Source organism: Anarhichas minor, unplaced genomic scaffold (assembly GCF_050575085.1).
Source record: "Anarhichas minor isolate MPS153535 unplaced genomic scaffold, ASM5057508v1 ptg000024l, whole genome shotgun sequence".
NCBI lineage: Eukaryota > Metazoa > Chordata > Actinopteri > Perciformes > Anarhichadidae > Anarhichas > Anarhichas minor.
Genome location: NW_027466470.1, coordinates 848,873 through 867,500, shown reverse-complemented (window position 1 = coordinate 867,500; position 18,628 = coordinate 848,873). Strand labels below are relative to the sequence as shown.

General features: G+C 45.0%; 3 protein-coding genes across 4 annotated transcripts; all 3 read right to left on the bottom strand.

Moving 5' to 3' along the window:
- Positions 1 to 3,642: 3,642 nt before the first annotated feature.
- LOC142956703 (tripartite motif-containing protein 29-like) lies at positions 3,643 to 10,282 on the bottom strand. The gene is made up of 3 exons (XM_076098432.1): positions 9,615 to 10,282; positions 7,647 to 8,938; positions 3,643 to 3,788 (listed from the first exon to the last, which is right to left on the bottom strand). Exons 2-3 carry the CDS (start codon positions 8,777 to 8,779, stop codon positions 3,776 to 3,778), a joined length of 1,146 nt encoding a protein of 381 aa, XP_075954547.1. The 5' UTR covers positions 8,780 to 8,938; positions 9,615 to 10,282; the 3' UTR covers positions 3,643 to 3,775.
- LOC142956700 (tripartite motif-containing protein 16-like) lies at positions 5,359 to 18,294 on the bottom strand. Of its 2 annotated transcripts, XR_012956039.1 has the most exons (3): positions 17,985 to 18,294; positions 12,374 to 14,683; positions 5,359 to 6,224 (listed from the first exon to the last, which is right to left on the bottom strand). XR_012956039.1 is itself a non-coding variant. In XM_076098428.1 (2 exons), the coding sequence occupies exon 2, from the start codon at positions 14,522 to 14,524 to the stop codon at positions 12,866 to 12,868; it is 1,659 nt and encodes a 552-aa protein (XP_075954543.1). In that variant the 5' UTR covers positions 14,525 to 14,683; positions 17,985 to 18,294; the 3' UTR covers positions 11,284 to 12,865. The 2 variants fall into 2 exon arrangements, 1 of the variants encoding a protein (XP_075954543.1); XM_076098428.1 differs by lacking the exon at positions 5,359 to 6,224 and having other exon boundaries at positions 11,284 to 14,683.
- On the bottom strand, positions 6,234 to 7,233 carry LOC142956633 (tripartite motif-containing protein 16-like protein; the record flags this gene model as incomplete). The annotated part of the gene is made up of 1 exon (XM_076098298.1): positions 6,234 to 7,233. A coding segment is annotated over one exon (507 nt), but the record flags the coding sequence as incomplete, so codon positions are not given.
- Positions 18,295 to 18,628: the final 334 nt, after the last annotated feature.

The following is an 18,628-nucleotide window of genomic DNA, read 5'->3' as shown; positions in this document are numbered from 1 at the left end:
CAGTGGACATCATCCACTCCACTGTGTCTATCTGCAGATTCAACATCCTGGTGCATTTTTGGCAATTACTGGAGACTTTAACCAAACCACTCTGGATAAAGCTCTGCCAACTTTTCACCAGTATGTTAACTCCCCCACACGGAACAATACAACTCTGGACCTTCTGTATGCTAATGCTAGGATGCATACAGTCCTACTGCCCCCCCCCCCCTTGGCAGGTCTGATCACAACCTAATCCTGTTAACACCCAGGTATGTCCCTCTGGTGCAGAGGCTGCCTGTGACCACCAGGACTGTGAGGAGGTGGTCTCAGGAGGCTAAAGATGCCCTGCAGGACTGCTTTGAGTCGACGGACTGGGATGTGCTGCGTGGACCACTTGGGGAGGACATCAACAGCATGACGGACTGCATCACAGAATACATTAAATTCTGTGAACAAACCACCATTCCATCCCGGACTGTACGCTGCTTCCCCAACAACAAGCCATGGATCACCAGTGACCTGAAAGTTCTTCTTAATAAGAAGAAAGCAGCCTTCAGGTCTGGGGACAGGGACGAGCTCAGGAGAGTCCAGCGCGACATGAAGAAGAAGCTCAGGGAGTGCAAGGACTCCTACAGGAGGAAGCTGGAGGCCAAACTCCAGCAGAACAATGTGAAGGAGGTGTGGACTGGAATGAAGCAGATAACTGGCTTCAAGGTTGGAGGGAGACAACCAGGGGGCTCCCTGGAGAGGGCCAACGAGCTAAACTGTTTCTTCAATATGTTTAGCTCACAGCCCTCATCTGTCTTCTCCACACAAACACCTCTGCTGCCTCCCCCCTCCCCCCTCTGTCCATCACATGTGATGAAGGTGCTGGAGAGGCTGGTCTTGGCCCACCTCCGACCGCAGGTGAAATCCTCACTGGACCCTCTGCAGTTTGCATACCAGCCTCACGTGGGAGTGGACGACGCCATCATCTACCTGCTGCAACGAGTTCACCTGGATGGATCCGGTGGCTCTGTGAGAATCACTTTCTTTGATTTCTCCAGTGCATTCAACACCATCCAACCAGTGCTGCTGAGTGAGAAGCTGCAGGTCGTGGGGGTTAACGCATCCACCATCTCCTGGATCACTGACTACCTCACAGGCAGACCACAGTTTGTCCGACTGGGCAGTGTGCTGTCTGATACGGTGGTCAGTGATACTGGAGCCCCACAGGGAACTGTTCTGTCTCCCTTCCTGTTCACCTTGTACACCACTGACTTCCAGTAGAACTCAGTGTCATGCCATCTGCAGAAGTTCTCTGATGACTCTGCAGTGGTCGGGTGTATAAGGGACGGACGGGAGGAGGAGTACAGGGCAGTAGTGGATGACTTTGTGGAGTGGGCGGGTAGAAATCACCTGCGTCTGAACGTGGCCAAGACCAGAGAGATGGTGGTCCAGTTCCTGGGTGTCTCCATCGACAGCAGACTGAACTGGAAGACCAACATCAATGCTGTGTACAAGAAGGGGATGAGTCGACTCTTTTTCTTGAGGAAACTTCGATCCTTCAACGTGTGCAGCAAGATGTTGGAGATGTTCTATCAGTCTGTTGTGGCCAGTGCACTGTACTTCTCCGTAGTCTGCTGGGGGAGCAGCATTGGAGCCGGAGACACCAACAGACTGAACAAACTTGTTAAGAAGGCCGGCTCCATCATTTGCTGCAAACTGGACATTCTGGAAGAGGTGGTGGAGAGGAGGACACTGAATAAACTATTATCCATATTGGATAACCCAGACCACCCTCTCCACCACCTACTGCAGGGACAGCGGAGCACTTTCTCCAACAGACTCATCCAGCTCTGCTGTCACAAGGACAGATACAGGAGAACATTCCTGCCCTCTGCCATTAGACTCTATAATAAAGGAAAGATCTCCTTATTGATTATGATCAGGATCATTACACTTCTAGAATACCTCACAACAACAACAACAACATTTGGTTTGGACAAACAAGTCAATGTGACCATAGATTTATTTACAAACGTCCACAAAGACAACAAAGTGTGGAGGATAAAGGAGGTCTGCTGCTCTTGGGCCCTAGCCCTATTTTTAGGACTCTGCTCGAAAATTGCATACCCATACTAAAAAGAGTTTATTTCTGGAACTACAAGGTCTATTTGAATACTTTTCATGTTATAATAAAGGTAACACTTGTGAGATTTGTACAGATGTGTAAATATCAGTGTATATGTTACTGGTTAAGAGTAAATGAAGATGGTATACAGCCCAAATTGAAAGGTTTCAGGTTCAGAGAGGTCAGGCGAGGTCACCCAAATTGTCATTTTGGAACCAGCTGCTCCATTGTAATTTTCTAAACTATATAACTATATACTTCACTTGTTTTATCACTAATAGTGTTCAATACATCCAAATACAGCAGTTTGGCATCATTTTGAGAGCTAGAATCCTCTCTGAGCCTGTTTCTGTCTCTCATCCATGGAGCTGTCTTGTCTAAATTCCAGTTTCTCTGTGTCTATGCGGGCCTATCTCAGCCTATCATTGGTCGATTTCAGTCAATGAACCCTCCTTCGACGTGTCAGAATCCATAGAATTGAGCTGGGACAACGTGGTATTGATTAACAGAATCATTAGCCAGTCAGAATCAAAACCGCGCCGTCCCTCGTGAAGTGTAACATCCGATACGCCGAAAGTCAAAGAGTCAAGAGTTCAAACACAGAGTTTAACCCTGAAAGGACTTCTGTCTATTTCAGGTTACACAACTCAGCTGCGATTCCATTCCTATAAAAATTAAGTCCAGCATAGAGAGGCTGAGTGAATGTGGTCTGGACTCTGTGGAGGAGAGTCATGGTTTCGACGCTGTAGAAGGACAGAATACCTGCACTGTGATCCAGGTACACTCCTACTCTGGAGGACTGAGGACCTGAGACGGGAGTTTGGACACTGTTGTACCAGAACTCATAACTGTCATTGTCACAATCTAACGACCAAGATTTGTCATCGAATCCAAACAAACATTCATCTGAGTCTCCTTCTCTGCTGATCCTCTTGTATGCGACTGCTACATGAACTCCTAGTCCTCTCCTCTCCACCTCCCAGTACCAACGTCCAGTCAGACTCTCTCTACTCAGGACCTGATTATAAAAAGTGAATCTGTCTGGGTGATCAGAATCAAACTGATGTTCACACAGATATGTTGCTTTTCTGTTCCCATCAGATAATAACAGATATGGGTACGCTGTGTTTGGATCCAGTGTGATTTCACGTGAATACTTTAATAAGAACTCAGCTCTGGTCTTGGGCTCTGGTTGTGACAGTAAAACATCCTCTTCAGTCCCCGTCAGTGAGACATCACAGGACACATCTTCAGGTCCAGCATAGCAGTGATCAGCAGCAGCAGCTTGGAGTCCAGTCTTCTTCAGTTCCTCCACTAAATCTGCTAACATGGTGTTTTTCACCAGGACAGGCCTCGGTGTGAAGGTCTGCTTACACTGAGGGCAGCTGTGGAGTTTCTTCTTATCCCAGTGTGTTTTAATACAGTTCATGCAGTAGCTGTGTCCACAGGGAATAGTCACCGGATCCTTCAGTAGATCCAGACAGATGGAACAAGAGAAGCTTTCCTGGTCCAGCTGAACTCCTTTCTGCTCCATTTCTCCTCTCAGAGACAACGACTGTGTGAGTGTCACTTTGTGAGAAGGTAAACTACTTTGAGCTCTGATCTGAACAGCTTGTGTCTCTGCAGTGAATGGAGCCTGTCAGCTGCTGCACTTCACCACCATGTTGGTTACAGCCGTCTTCAAAGTGTAGATCTGAAGGGGAGGGAACAAGGACACACATGAACAGAGTGGAGCTGGCTGTGTGTGAGAGCAGGAGGAGGAGGGGTGGTTTTACTGTAACAGAGTATTACTACTGTAGAGTATTAGTAATTTACTGTAACAGAGTATTTCTACTGTAGAGTATTAGTACTTTTACTGTAAGAGTGTATTTCTACTGTAGAGTATTAGTACTTTTACTGTAAGAGAGTATTACTACTGTGGAGTATTAGTACTTTTACTGTAACAGAGTATTACTACTGTAGAGTATTAGTACTTTTACTGTAAGAGAGTATTTCTACTGTGGAGTATTAGTACTTTTACTGTAACAGAGTATTTCTACTGTGGAGTTTTAGTACTTTACTGTAAGAGAGTATTACTACTGTAGAGTATTAGTACTGTAGCGACCCTTACTCAGGAAAGCTACGAGACGTTATTTTCGTGTGGTCCTTTATTTGCGGACAGTACACAGGCTACTGTGGGCCGTAGCCTACGCCAACAAACAGTCAACACTGTTAACGTTCTGTAACATCTTTAACCAACTGCTCCCGGTCATAGACTAACTCTCCTCGTTACCAGCACAAAACACAACATCCCACCAGGCATGAGGCCTTCACTGACCTCCGTAAATGCAAGAACCAATCTTATATAACATCTTAGAACACTTTCTGTAAACACCATAACACCGAACAAAACAGGTTAACATTATATGTCTTCAGTCCGTTACAGTACTTTTACTGTTAAAAACCAAACTCACATTAAAGTTCAGTGATGCAGCATTTCAGTGGATTGTAACTCAGACAAGAAGTCCAATGTGCAGTCGAGATTTGTGCTTCAGGTTGATTTTACTGTGGAGATCAAAGAGAACAACGTTCCTCGTGCTCTCTCTCTCGTGTTCTGATAAATAAAAGGGTGTCACTAAGAGAGCATCGGGACATCCTGATGTAGCTTTTCAAAATAAAAGCACGCTACAATCTCAGACATACACACTGACACCTGAGGTACATCCACGTTTCCCTCACAAGGAAAACCATGCGAGGAGAGGAAACGAGGAAATATGCTTGAGGAGACATGAGACGTCCTTTCCTCTGAATCATCACGTGAAGTGACGTCATCAAGGAGGATCAGCCTTTTACAGCTGTAGAGACTTTTGACAGAGTTTGTGTGTGAACAGATTATAACTGTACTAACACTAACAAAGACACAGTTATCATCTCAATACTAACACTAACAAAGACACAGTTATCATCACTGTACTCTGTTGGGATCTATCAGGAGCGTGTTTGGTTATCAGCAAATGTGAAAACCTAAATTATTTACATCAATATAATTTATAATGTCAATAAGATTATTAACAATTATTAATAATAACGGGGCACCACCCTGAGAACAGGGACCAATAACCAAACTATAAATTAAGTCTCATAGTTAGTATTCACTCACAATGTCAACAGTCAAAGTATTATTACACATTCAGAGTGAACAGTGAAGGTTTGAATTCGAGCACAGGCCACATATCAGCTATAATCACAATACACATGCACAAAGTAACCACAGAAAGCTGCTCTTTAAAAGTAGAAGAGTTTATTAAATTCCAATAATAATGATCAATTCAAATAATATCTAAAACTAACAACTACTACTATACAATCACGAGCCTACTATCTGAAATAAACAAACAATCTGTGGTGAGAGTGTGTGTGTGTGTGTGTGTGTGGGAGAAGCGGGAAACTATCCAGACAATGGCAGAATGTAATCTAAAACGTGGCGATGCCACGTGGGACTACAATCAATATGGCGGAGGAAGATAGGACTATCAAAATGGAGGGGGTAGTCTCGTGCGTGGCCATGCCACGCGAGGTTACGATAGAGACCGCGTTTTAACACACGTGTCTGAGATAGTTAGCTAAACCGGTATATGTGTGTGAGTGTGTGCGTGGGTTAGTAAAAGAGAAGAAAAAAAAGGCAGATTCTCACCGCCGTAAAATACGTAAACTGTTAACTTATCACACAGAAACCCGACTGGCGAACTTAGATCCGGCCAGCCTCGGTTCTGTTCTTTTAAATGATGAAGTCACAGTTACCAACTTCACTCGCGTTGACTGATTTAACTCAACACTATTGCAGCAGTATGTAACACAACAATAGTTTCTTCACAGCACTAACGGACCTCGGCGGTCTGTGAGCATACACAAGAACACATTATAACAATACAGTAACTTAAACAAAACAAGGTGATAAACACACTATCTCTGCCCAGACACAAGCCTCTTACTCTGAGATGACTTTGTAGCGGTCGATGTGAATGATTTCATCTTCACATTCACTTCATCCACACAATCAGTGAGTTTGAGCAGAATGTCAGCATGTAAAAGAGAAGAATGAAAGACCTCCTTATTGATTATGATCAGGATCATTACACTTCTACAATACCTCACAACAACAACAACAACAACAACAACAACATTTGGTTTGGACAAACAAGTCAATGTGACCATAGATTTCTTTACAAATGTCCACAAAGAGAACAAAGTGTGGAGGATAAAGGAGGTCTGCTGCTTTCTCTCTTAAGACCCATGCAGTGAAGAGAAACAACAACATACTAATACATCAATACTAATATTCATCAGACATTTAGAGCTCAGAGAAGTTTAAATGTTCATGCAGAGAAATGTCAGTTCAGGTAAACAAACATCATCATGAGCAGTGATAGCCTCCATGGCTAAACAGACACAGGAAGGAGCTCCACCTAAAGGAACTCAAACATTTACACAACAACTGATGACAAGATGTCAAAGTACCGCCCAGAATGTTTGACTGACAGCTGATCTCTGTGCAGTGAAGAAACGCCACAACAATCAGCTGTCAGCAACAAACATGGAGACAAAATGAGTTGAAGAGTTCAAACAGAGTTTAACCCTTAAAGGACTTCTGTCTACTTCAGTTTACACAACTCAGCACTGTCTCCTGCCCAAAAAAGATAAAGTCCAGCATAGAGAGGCTGAGTGAATGTGGTCTGGACTCTGTGGAGGAGAGTCATGGTTTCAGAGACGCTGTAGAAGGACAGAATACCTGCACTGTGATCCAGGTACACTCCTACTCTGGAGGACTGAGGACCTGAGACGGGAGTTTGGACACTGTTGTACAAAAATATATAACTGTTATAGTGACAATATAATGCCCAAGATTTGTCATTGTTTCCAAATCCAGATTCATTTGACCCTTCTCTGCTGATACTCTTGTATGCGACTGCCATATCAACTCCTAGTCCTCTCCACTCCACCTCCCAGTAACAACGTCCAGTCAGACTCTCTCTACTCAGGACCTGACTATAATAAGTGAATCTGTCTGGGTGATCAGAATAAGACTGTAGTTGACTCATGAATGTTGCTTTTCTGTTCCCCTCAGATAATAACAGGCATGTGTTTGCTGTGTTTGGATCCTAGTGTGAGCTTCCTCCGTAGGGTGGCCGGGCTCAGCCTTAGAGATAGGGTAAGGAGCTCGGTCATCAGGAGGGAGCTTGGAGTCGAGCCGCTACTCCTTCGCGTCGAAAGGAGTCAGCTGAGGTGGTTCGGGCATCTAATTAGGATGCCTCCTGGACGCCTCCCACTGGAGGTTTTCCAGGCACGTCCAACTGGGAAGAGACCCCGGGGAAGACCCAGAACACGCTGGAGAGATTACATCTCCCAGCTGGCCTGGGAACGCCTCGGGATCCCCCAGAATGAGCTGGAACATGTTGCCGGTGAGAGGGAGGTCTGGGTCGGCCTGCTTGACCTACTGCCACCGCGACCCGACCCCGGATAAGCGGTGGAAAATGGATGGATGGATGGATCCAGTGTGATTTCATGTGAATACCTTAAGAACTCAGCTCTGGTCTTGGGCTCTGGTTGTGGCAGTAAAACATCCACTTCAGTCACCGTCAGTGAGATGTTTGTCCATCTCTCTCTCAGAACTTCCTGTAGTTCATCTCTGACTTCTGACACAGCCACTGTCACGTCCTTAAAGTAGCTCAGAGGACGGATCTTGATGCTGGATGAGTCTGTAGACTCACTGAGTGGTGACAGTGAGGGGTAGTTGTGTAGAAACTGGTTGAGATCCTCTGTGTGTGAGAGCTGCTGCAGCTCAGCATCGTTCCTCTTCAGCTCAGTGATCTCCTGCTCCAGCTTCTCCTGAAGCTCTTTGACTCGACTCACTTCAGTTCTCTGCTGGGATCTGACCTGCTGCTTCACATCAGAGCTTCTTCTCTCCATGAGACGGATCAGCTCAGTGAAGATCTTCTGGCTGTCCTTCACCGCTTTATCAGCAGAGAGATTGATGTTCTCCACCTCCTGTTGAAGCAGCTTCACATATTTCTCTCTCTCCTGGATTCTCTGCTGGATGTTTAGTCGACTCACCTCCAGCTCTCTCTGCCTCTCAGTTATTTCTGCTGCAGCTGAGACTGTGTCGTGGCCTTTATGTTCCTCCACAGGGCAGAGATAACAGATACACTGCTGATCAGTACGGCAGAACATCTTCATCACCTCATCATGACGAGAGCAGATGTTCTCCTGGAGCTTGTTGGAGGGGTCCACCAGCTTGTGTTTCTTTAATGGAGCCACATCATAATGAGGCTGAAGGTGTTTCTCACAGTAAGAAGCCAGACAGACCAGACAGGACTTGAAGGCTTTCCGTTTCCTCCCAGTGCAGAAATCACAGGACACATCTTCAGGTCCAGCATAGCAGTGATCAGCAGCAGCAGCTTGGAGTCCAGTCTTCTTCAGTTGCTCCACTAAATCTGCTAACATGGTGTTTTTCACCAGGACAGGCCTCGGTGTGAAGGTCTGCTTACACTGAGGGCAGCTGTGGAGTTTCTCTTCATCCCAGTGTGTTTTAATACAGTTCATGCAGTAGCTGTGTCCACAGGGAGTAGTCACCGGATCCTTCAGTAGATCCAGACAGATGGAACAAGAGAAGCTTTCCAGGTCCAGCTGAACTCCTTTCTGCTCCATTTCACCTCTCAGAGACAACGACTGTGTGAGTGTCACTTTGTGAGAAGGTAAACTAGTTTGAGCTCTGATCTGAACAGCTTGTGTCTCTGCAGTGAATGGAGGCTGTCAGCTGCTGCACTTCACCACCATGTTGGTTACAGCCGTCTTCAAAGTGTAGATCTGAAGGGGAGGGAACAAGGACACACATGAACAGAGTGGAGCTGGCTGTGTGTGAGAGCAGGAGGAGGAGGGGTTATCAAGCGTTGCTTCATTCCAGGAAGAAGAGCAGCACTTTGTTTCCTCCTTTAAAATGGAGCCTCAGTTAAAAGCTGCTCCCCGTCTGAAAACACTGACGTTTCTACTTCTTCAATACTTCTTGGCTCCTCAGCTCATCTTCTCACATATTTAATGATCTACTTTGAAGCATTCATGACAAAACATGTAAACAGAACACCACTCTGAACCTAAAATCATCAAACAAGTTATTTACAAGTAGAAATACTACAGAGTTATTCTGCGTTAGGTCACTATCTTTACAAACCAATCAATCGATTCATGGATAAAATAATGAGCAGATTAATCCATAACGACAATAATCATTAGTTAATGGTTCAAAATGAGCTCCAGCTCAACCAACTACAGCAGTAAAATCCTGCTTTTACATGAATGCATGAGTAACAATACTCTAATGATAGAATATATAATAGTACAACATTCACAGTCTGAATACTTTAACTACAGTTTACTGAAGGAACATTTTACTGTAAAAGAGTATTTCTACTGGAGAGTATTAGTACTTTACTGTTAGAGTACTTGTAGTGACTACTAGTCAAAGATAAAATAAAAACAAACTCACATTAAAGTTCAGTGATGCAGCATTTCAGTGGATTGTAACTCAGACAAGAAGTCCAATGTCCAGTCGAGATTTGTGCTTCAGGTTGATTTTACTGTGGAGATCAAAGAGAACAACGTTCCTCGTGCTCTCTCTCTCGTGTTCTGATAAACAACATGTCTCTTCCTGTTGCATCATGGGACACTGACACACCTTCTTCCTGTATCCCTCCACATGAAGAAGAGCCTGCTGGTCAGTGCCCCTAGTGTCAACAACAAATACACAAATAACAAGTCAATCATCTAACTGATGAAATATCTAGTACATTACTTTTACTGTAACAGAGTATTAATACAGTGTAGCATTATTACTTTTACTGTCAGAGTATTTTATATGTATGGTTCAGGTTCATGTCCAGGTCCAGGTGACGCTGTGACAGGGAATGAGTGTAGATGTGTGGGCTGGATGCTGCAGGGCTGATGAGGGAAAGTGTCAACAGGTGAGCAGGTGAATGAGAGAGTCAGGTGACTGGGACAGGAGGGAGAGTGTGAGGCCATCTGGTGGATGGATGGAGGCGATGCAGGAGGCTGAAGGAGGGACACAGACTGTGACACACAGGGATCCAGACCAGAACAGTCTTCTTCTCTGTTTTACACTAATGTAGATGCGTTTACTTTGTGACGCCCCGTCTACAGAGAGAAACATCAAAGGTCCAAACCAAAGAATGTGTCTCCTCATGAAGTGCTGACTAACCCTCGGTGAAACAAACAAACAAACAGTTACTGAAGCAACTCTCTAGGAGTAATAATTGATCATTATTTCTGTCATGGAGGTTTTCATCCACGTGTGTGTGCTTGGATGTGTAATGTATTTGTACTAGAATGCATGAATCAGATCAATTCGTTCGTATCTTCTATCATGTTTCTGTGCTTTGAGTTTTATTTGAATCTTTTATCTGTTTCTCTGTCTAACCTCTTTCCCTTTAGGGACACATTATATTATTAATTGAAAACTGAAAAACAAAGCAACATAAAACACAATTGTGTACAAATACAACAGAGGAAAATATGTGTGAAAGTACATTTATCCACGAGTATGAATGTTGAAGCCTCTGTCATCATCTCTCTCATCAGGAAAGATGAATGAATATGAATGTAATGTAATATTTGTATTATGATAATTGTTCATGACTCACCTTTTTTGTGTACGTTGCATCCTGATCACACTTTTATTTTGAAGGGGGAATACCGCGCACTCCCCCGACTGTGCCTCGATCGCCTCCGCTAAGAGAAACCTCTACGGGTAGCCAACTGCACCAAATAGTAATAAATCACCAACAGAAGCGCAACTAGTAGCTCGTTTGCTTTATTTTCTTGATCTGCTCGTTAGTATAATCTATCGCTCGCATAGCCGTCGGTTTTTAAGGTGGTACATGTTCTACTCCCGCTCAGAGCCCAACAGAGAGAAAGCTCTTTCTCACGGTCCTTTAGGACCGGCTTGAAGCGGGACTTCCCCGGGTCTCTCTTAACTGGAGAAACGGATGTTAGTGTATGTGTGTGTGTGCAAAAGTTGCATCAGTCGTGTGCCGTGCTGGAAGTCCTTCAACTTCGCCCAGGGGCTGGAGATCTCCCCCGTAGAGGAGACCCCTTCTCTCTGGGTTCCCCGAAGAGACGTGAAAAAGAGTCTAAAAGAGTTACATTTGTACTCGTTTATTTCGTCCAATTCAAAGTACATTTATTTTGGTTCAAATACAGAGAAAACTTGAACAACAGAAAGATTAAAGAAAAATCGAAAAAGATTAAGAACCCTGAACTCAGTGAGCAAGCTGCTTTCAGAAGTCCGGAGATTCACACAGGTAAAGACCTGGTGCACTTCTCCCCAACTACTGCCTCGTTCATCTAAAACAGAGAATATGTATACTCTAGATACACTGGGGGAGAGTTCCAACCCCCCCCCCCTTGATTCCAGTCATGCTCTGACGGACACATCGTTCTCCAACACAACGACCTCCTCTGGTACTCAGGACCTATGACACACCGTGCTCACTGGTTGATAATTACACTCAGACACATATTCCTCATGTATGTTCTCAACAGGTTACAGGGAGACATGATAATACATCAAAAATAAAAGATACAAAACATAATACACCTTTTTTGCCCAGCGTAAGATTAATAACTGAGTATTCTCAAATATACGTACTCATCTGCATATAAGGCGCTTTTGTCCGTAAGGGGCAAGAACACGGACCGTGACCGTTCTACGAGGTGAACGTAAGGTCCAATGGAACCTAAACTGAAGCCCAGAGGGATACATGTAAAACAGTGTAAAACATGTGTAATGTGCGTGTTGGTCGGCTCCTTCATGTTCGGCTACGGGTTAATGGCCAATGTATGGGTTCATTTACATACTGTATGAACCATGCATCAATGGTGAATGCATGGCCAGTGCAGATGTCCGAAGGCTTCAATGCACTGTGTGCGTAGTCTATCCTGCCGCTGATGCGATAATCACGGAATCACCTCATCCTGTTCCGTCACCCGGAAAGTACCCAACAACATGGTGTGTGTGTGTGTGTGTGTTGCAACTGCACGTCCGTGCAGCCGGCGCCATCTTACAAGAGACACAGAGCCCTGTGCCCCTCTAAGTTACATTTTTGTTTTTATGTCTTTTTTATTCATTGTTCTGCTGAGCAGCAATACGGTGCCTCTAACACCTAAAGACCAGGGCAGTCTGTCTAGAAGGAATTCACAATTTCGCAAACACTCCAACTCATCTAACACCTCACAACAACAACAACAACATTTGGTTTGGACAAACAAGTCAATGTGACCATAGATTTCTTTACAAATGTCCACAAAGAGAACAAAGTGTGGAGGATAAAGGAGGTCTGCTGCTTTCTCTCTTAAGACCCATGCAGTGAAGAGAAACAACAACATACTAATACATCAATACTAATATTCATCAGACATTTAGAGCTCAGAGAAGTTTAAATGTTCATGCAGAGAAATGTCAGTTCAGGTAAACAAACATCATCATGAGCAGTGATAGCCTCCATGGCTAAACAGACACAGGAAGGAGCTCCACCTAAAGGAACTCAAACATTTACACAACAACTGATGACAAGATGTCAAAGTACCGCCCACAATGTTTGACTGACAGCTGATCTCTGTGCAGTGAAGAAACGCCACAACAATCAGCTGTCAGCAACAAACATGGAGACAACATGAGTTGAAGAGTTGAAACACAGAGTTTAACCCTTAAAGGACTTCTGTCTACTTCAGTTCACACAACTCGGCTGTGTCTCCACTAGAATACAGACTAAGTCCAGCATAGAGAGGCTGAGTGAATGTGGTCTGGACTCTGTGGAGGAGAGTCATGGTTTCAGAGACGCTGTAGAAGGACAGAATACCTGCACTGTGATCCAGGTACACTCCTACTCTGGAGGACTGAGGACGTGAGATGTAAGTTTGGACTTTGTTGTACAAAAAGTTATAACAGTCATCGTCACAATCTAACATCCAACATTTGTCATTGGATCCAAACAAACATTCGTTTGTCCCTCCTGCTCTGCTGATATTCTTGTATGCGACTGCAACATAAACTCCTCCTCTCCAATCCACCTCCCAGTAACAACGTCCAGTCAGACTCTCAATACTCAGGACTTGACTATGATCAGTGAATCTGTCTAGGTGACCAAAAGAAGGCGGTTGACCCATATATGTTGCTTTTCTGTTCCCATCAGATAATAACAGACCTCTGTTCACTGTGTTTGGATCCAGTGTGATTTCACGTGAATACCTTAAGAATCCAGCTCTGGTCTTGGGCTCTGGTTGTGGCAGTAAAACATTCACATTAGTCACCATCAGTGAGATGTTTGTCCATTTCTCTCTCAGAACGTCCTGTAGTTCATCTCTGACTTCTGACACAGCCACTGTCACGTCCTTAAAGTAGCTCAGAGGACGGATCTTGATGCTGGATGAGTCTGTAGACTCACTGAGTGGTGACAGTGAGGGGTAGTTGTGTAGAAACTGGTTGTGATCCTCTGTGTGTGAGAGCTGCTGCAGCTCAGCGTCGTTCCTCTTCAGCTCAGAGATCTCCTGCTCCAGCTTCTCCTGAAGCTCTTTGACTCGACTCACTTGAGTTCTCTGCTGGGATCTGACCTGCTGCTTCACATCAGAGCTTCTTTTCTCCATGAGACGGATCAGCTCAGTGAAGATCTTCTCATTGTCCTTCACCGCTTTATCAGCAGAGAGATTGATGTTCTCCACCTCCTGTTGAAGCAGCTTCACATCTTTCTCTCTGTCCTGGATTCTCTGCTGGATGTTTAGTCGACTCACCTCCAGCTCTCTCTGCCTCTCAGTCCTTTCTGCTGCAGCTGAGACTGTGTCGTGGCCTTTATGTTCATCCACAGGGCAGAGATAACAGATACACTGCTGATCAGTACGGCAGAACATCTTCATCACCTCATCATGACGAGAGCAGATGTTCTCCTGGAGCTTCTCGGAGGGGTCCACCAGCTTGTGTTTCTTAAATGTTGGTGATTCATAATGAGGCTGAAGGTGTTTCTCACAGTAAGAAGCCAGACACACCAGACAGGAATTGAAGGCTTTCCGTTTCCTCCCAGTGCAGACATCACAGCCCACATCTTCAGGTCCAGCATAGCAGTGATCAGCAGCAGCAGCTTGGAGTCCAGTCTTCTTCAGTTGCTCCACTAAATCTGCTAACATGGTGTTTTTCACCAGGACAGGCCTCGGTCTGAAGGTCTGCTTACACTGAGGGCAGCTGTGGGGTTTCTTCTTATCCCAGTGTGTTTTAATACAGTTCATGCAGTAGCTGTGTCCACAGGGAATAGTCACCGGATCCTTCAGTAGATCCAGACAGATGGAACAAGAGAAGCTTTCCTGGTCCAGATGAACTCCTTTCTGCTCCATTTCACCTCTCAGAGACAACGACTGTGTGAGTGTCACTTTGTGAGAAGGTAAACTAGTTTGAGCTCTGATCTGAACAGCTTGTGTCTCTGCAGTGAATGGGGCCTGTCAGCTGCTGCACTTCACCACCATGTTGGTTACAGCCGTCTTCAAAGTGTAGATCTGAAGGGGAGGGAACAAGGACACACATGAACAGAGTGGAGCTGGCTGTGTGTGAGAGCAGGAGGAGGAGGGAGGGGTTATCAAGCGTTGCTTCATTCCAGGAAGAAGAGCAGCACTTTGTTTCCTCCTTTAAAATGGAGCCTCAGTTAAAAGCTGCTCCCCGTCTGAAAACACTGACGTTTCTACTTCTTCAATACTTCTTGGCTCCTCAGCTCATCTTCTCACATATTTAATGATCTACTTTGAAGCATTCATGACAAAACATGTAAACAGAACACCACTCTGAACCTAAAATCATCAAACAAGTTATTTACTAGTAGAAATACTACAGAGTTATACTGCGTTAGGTCACTATCTTTACAAACCAATCAATCGATTCATGGAGAAAATAATGAGCAGATTAATCCATAATGACAATAATCATAAACAAACTAAAGATGGCGGCGCAGATGGCTGCCTCCACAGCGGACTTACCTTCAATTAAATACCGAACTTTTTCAAGTAACCCACGTAGTCGCTTTTCTAACGTCAGCCAGTTAAAAAGCTCAGGTGTGAAAACAAAGTGTGCAGAAAGTCGTCGAGCTATTTGGGTTGTTAGCTAATGCTAACTATCAGCTAAGCTAAAGCTAAGTAGCAGCAAGATGCCTCCCTTCTCCACGGACGACCACAATCTCCTGCAGAAGATTGCAGTCTTGGAAAAAAAAATCCACCGACTAGAAGTGAACGTGGAGGTAAATGGACTGTGTGGAAAGGATACCACTTTACCATGGACTCAAAACATTGGAAAAACTTAAGCTAAGACACAGCTAACTAGCACCACCAGGCCTACCAAGAAACAGGAGGAGAGAGCAGATAATGAATCTTCAAATAGTAGTCCTCCCTGGAACTCTCTCGGTGCAAAGCCGAAGAGGAAATCATACCCTCAGGATGTGGGAGGACTAACAGGCAGAGCCCAGTGCCCTGAGGTTTGTGATGGGACTGGCTGGCCTGCACTACCACGCAGGCAGGACTCCTCCTCAACCCCTGCACTCAGCCGGACAAAGCCAAGGACCGCTGAGAAAGGTAAAACCAGCAAAAAACCTCCACAACAACCAAGCCTACAACTTCATAACAGATTTGCTCCATTGTCGCAGGATCCTAAATCTCCATCTGATGACCTGGATAAGCAGCTATCTTCTCAAAGCAGGGTAAGAACTGAGAGTCAATGTGAGAGTAAAAGGCAGCAGGGAAAGCTAGTGACTGGGCCCGAGACTCTGATTGTTGGTGACTATGCTGTAAAAGATGTCAGAACATTGTGCAGCAAGAATACCAAAACACTCTGCTTTCCGAAAGATATGGTCTCTAACATGAGACAAAATCCTGGACATCGTGGCTGACCATCCCACGGTGAAAAACATCATCGTGCATACGGGAAGCTGTGATATTGTGAAACAACAGTCTGAAGTTCTGAAGCGAGACTTTATTGATCTGTTAAACACAGTCAGCTCTGTCAAGGCTGAGGTGTTTATCAGTGGTCCTCTTCCACCAGTCAGAGGAGGAGATGAAGGATTCAGCACTGAACAAATGGCTGTCAACTGCATGTACTGACCATTCGGTACATTTTATCAACAAGTTCTACCTTTTCTGGGAGCGCAGACATCTTTTTAAGGCACACGGAGTTTGCCTGAACAAGTCAGGGGTAAAACTGTTTACCTCTAACCTATTTTTCTTCCTGCATCACCCGTCTGTTCCTACTGCCAAGGACAAGAGACAAGAGGAGTCTAAACAAGAGATAACCACACAGCATCGCTGTAGAGACGGGAAGGATGCCCCGCCTAAGGAGAGCCAAGAGGAGGAGTCTCCAACCTCACCATCAGGGACTGCCTCTGATCACCCACTCCCCCCCCCACTCCAAGAGGAGTCTTTACCTCCCTCACCAGCACCTACCTCCACCCCCCAGACTCCATCCAGGTCCCCCTCCTCTCTACTCACACTCCCCCCCCCCCCCTCCCCCCACCTGGAGTTCACTGACCACATGAAAGAGCTGGTCCCTGCTGGAACGAAACTCACTCCCCGCCCCACTCCCATGTTATCTCCTATAATCCCTCCTCGACGTCCAGTTCTACCTCCTCCACTGGCTCTCAGTTCTCAGCCAGTTTTGGGGACAAGGACTTGTATAAAGATTCAAAGTACAGGTTTAGTAAGGCGATGAGAGACGCTAAACGACTGAACTCTGAGAAACTGCAACACCAGCTCTCAGCATGTGACTCTGCTTCTGTCTGGAGAGGCCTCAGACAGATAAACTACAAGCCCAAACCCCCCCCACTCCATGAACGACCTACGCCTGGCAGACGAGCTGAACGAGTTCTACTGTTGCTTTGAAAGACAATGGGACATTCCTGACCCCATCCCCCATGGCCCCATCCCCCAGCTCCAGACCACCAGGTCCCCCTCCCCCAGCTCAGCAGGGGCCCATGCCTCTGTACCACCCAACCCAGAGTATCGCTGCAAGGACCCTGGAGCGAGCAAGAAAGATTGTAGCCGACCCCTCTCACCCTGGACACAAACTGTTGGAGCCCCTTCCATCTGGCAGCAGGCTGCGGTCCATCAGGACCAAGACCTCCACCAGGACCAAGACCTCCACCAGGACCAAGACCTCACGCCACATCAACAGTTTCTTCCTGTCTTCAGTTGGACTCATAAACAAAGCCCAGGACCCCCACTGACTCAGACACTTACATCCTGAGGACAATGTCTTCTCAAACACCCTTCCACTCGTTTCCCTATTAATATAAACTGGACACTTTAATAATATACCCGTTTAAATATACTCTGTTTGTTTATTCACCATATTTTATACTGTATTGTAAATTTCAATATGTTTCTATTTTTAAATCATGTTTTGTATTTTGCACTGTGTTGGTTGTTTAATGTTTGCACCTTCCACCACCTCACATTCCTCCATGTGCAACATATTCTGGCAATAAAACGGTTCAGATTCTGATTATTTAATAGTTCAAAATGAGCTCCAGCTCAACCAACTACAGCAGTAAAATCCTGCTTTTACATGAATGCATGAGTAACAATAATCTAATGATAGAATATATAACAGTACAACAGTCACAGTCTGAATAACTTTAACGAGTTTACTGATTATACTGACACACTTTGACTGAAGGAACATTTCACTGTAACAGAGTATTTCTACTGTAGAGTATTAGTACTTTACTGTTAGAGTATTTCTACTGTAGAGTATTAGTACTCTTCCTGTTAGAGTACTTGTAGTGACTACTAGTCAAAGATAAAATAAAAACAAACTCACATTAAAGTTCAGTGATGCAGCATTTCAGTGGATTGTAACTCAGACAAGAAGTCCAATGTCCAGTCGAGATTTGTGCTTCAGGTTGATTTTACTGTGGAGATCAAAGAGAACAACGTTCCTCGTGCTCTCTCTCTCGTGTTCTGATCAAAACAAAAAAAAGAGTTTCGCTAAGAGAGCATCGGGACATCCGGATGTAGTTTATCAAAATAAAAGCACGCTACAATCTCAGACATATACACTGTGACATCTGGGGTACATCCACGTTTCCCTCACAAGGAAACCATGCGAGGAGAGGAAACGAGGAAATATGCTTTAGGAGACACAATACGTCCTTTCCTTAGAAGCATCACTAAAGGTACATCCAAAGTATCTTATTTGTTATTTCCTCGATCCTCGCTTGGACCGGAAGTTGTTCTGCTCCGTCATATTAACGGCCGACCCAAAACTCTTATTCTGCTCTGAGGAGCGAGGAAAGAGGACGCACGAGACCAGCCTTCCAGGAAGTGTTTTAAATTAAGACACGCCCCCTCACTGTTCATCAGTGATGTGATTGGACGCTGCAGCTGATCACTGGAGTTTAACACCAGAGTGAAGACGGATTAGATTAAACTCTAGTTTATATTTGATTCGTTTTCTGATTCAAC